Genomic DNA, 1,052 nt, shown 5'->3' with positions numbered 1-1,052 from the left:
GGGGAGGGGACACGGGGACACGGGGAGGTGACATGGGGACACGGGGAGCCACCACGGGGCCACACGGAGCTGACACAGGGACACACGGAGTGGACACGGAGCATCATGGAACTGACACTGGACCACACGGAGCCACCATGGGGACACGTGGAGGTGACATGGGGACATACGGAGGTGACACAGGGACACGCAGAGCCACCAGTGGTCTTCATGGAGGTGACACGGAGCCACACGGAGCCACCACGGGACCTCATGGAGGTGACACGGGGACACCCGGAGCCACCACAGGACCTCATGGAGGTGACACGGGGACACCCGGAGCCACCACAGGACCTCACGGGGCTGGCACAGGGACACACAGAGCTGGTGTGGGGACACACAGAGGTGACATGGGGACATGTGGAGGTGACACGGGGACACACGGAGCCCCCCTGGGACCTCATGGAGCTGACACGGGGACACACGGAGGTGACACGGGGACACCCGGAGCCACCACGGGACCTCATGGAGGTGACCCGGGGACATGTGGAGCTGGTGTGGGGACACACGGAGGGGACACGGGGCCACGTGGAGGTGACACGGGGACCCACGGAACCACCACGGGGCCTCATGGAGGTGACACGGGGACACATGGAGGTGACACGGGGACACCTGGAGCCACCACTGGGCCTCATGGAGGTGACCCGGGGACACCTGGAGCCACCACGGGACCTCATGGAGCTGGTGTGGGGCCTCATGGAGGGGACACGGGGACACGCGGAGCCCCCCCGGGGCTGTGACGGGCCCCACGCGGCCCCCCCCCCCCCCGGAACCCCGTGCGCGGGTCGCGGTTTCCGCCCGGCCCCTTTGGGGGGGGGAAGGGGGCGGGGCTATGGGTGTGCGGCCGCCGCGGGGCATGACGGGAGCTGCGCGCGGTCACGTGACGGGAGAGTTTGAAAAAAAGAGCGCGAGAGCAGCGGCGGTGGCTGTGTCACGTGATCGCCCCCCCACGTGATCGCACCCCCCCACGTGACGCGGAGGCCACTTCCGGGCCAAGAGCTTCCGGGGCACCA

General features: G+C 68.9%; 1 protein-coding gene across 1 annotated transcript; it reads left to right on the top strand.

Moving 5' to 3' along the window:
- Positions 1-8: 8 nt before the first annotated feature.
- Positions 9-775, top strand: LOC118159024 (the record flags this gene model as incomplete). Its single annotated transcript, XM_035313671.1, has 2 exons — positions 9-322; positions 386-775. Coding segments are annotated over exons 1-2 (607 nt in total), but the record flags the coding sequence as incomplete, so codon positions are not given.
- Positions 776-1,052: the final 277 nt, after the last annotated feature.

The sequence above is a fragment of the Oxyura jamaicensis genome, unplaced genomic scaffold, assembly GCF_011077185.1.
Source record: "Oxyura jamaicensis isolate SHBP4307 breed ruddy duck unplaced genomic scaffold, BPBGC_Ojam_1.0 oxyUn_random_OJ65452, whole genome shotgun sequence".
Taxonomy (NCBI): Eukaryota; Metazoa; Chordata; class Aves; order Anseriformes; family Anatidae; genus Oxyura; species Oxyura jamaicensis.
This window is presented reverse-complemented; position numbering and strand designations above follow the sequence as displayed.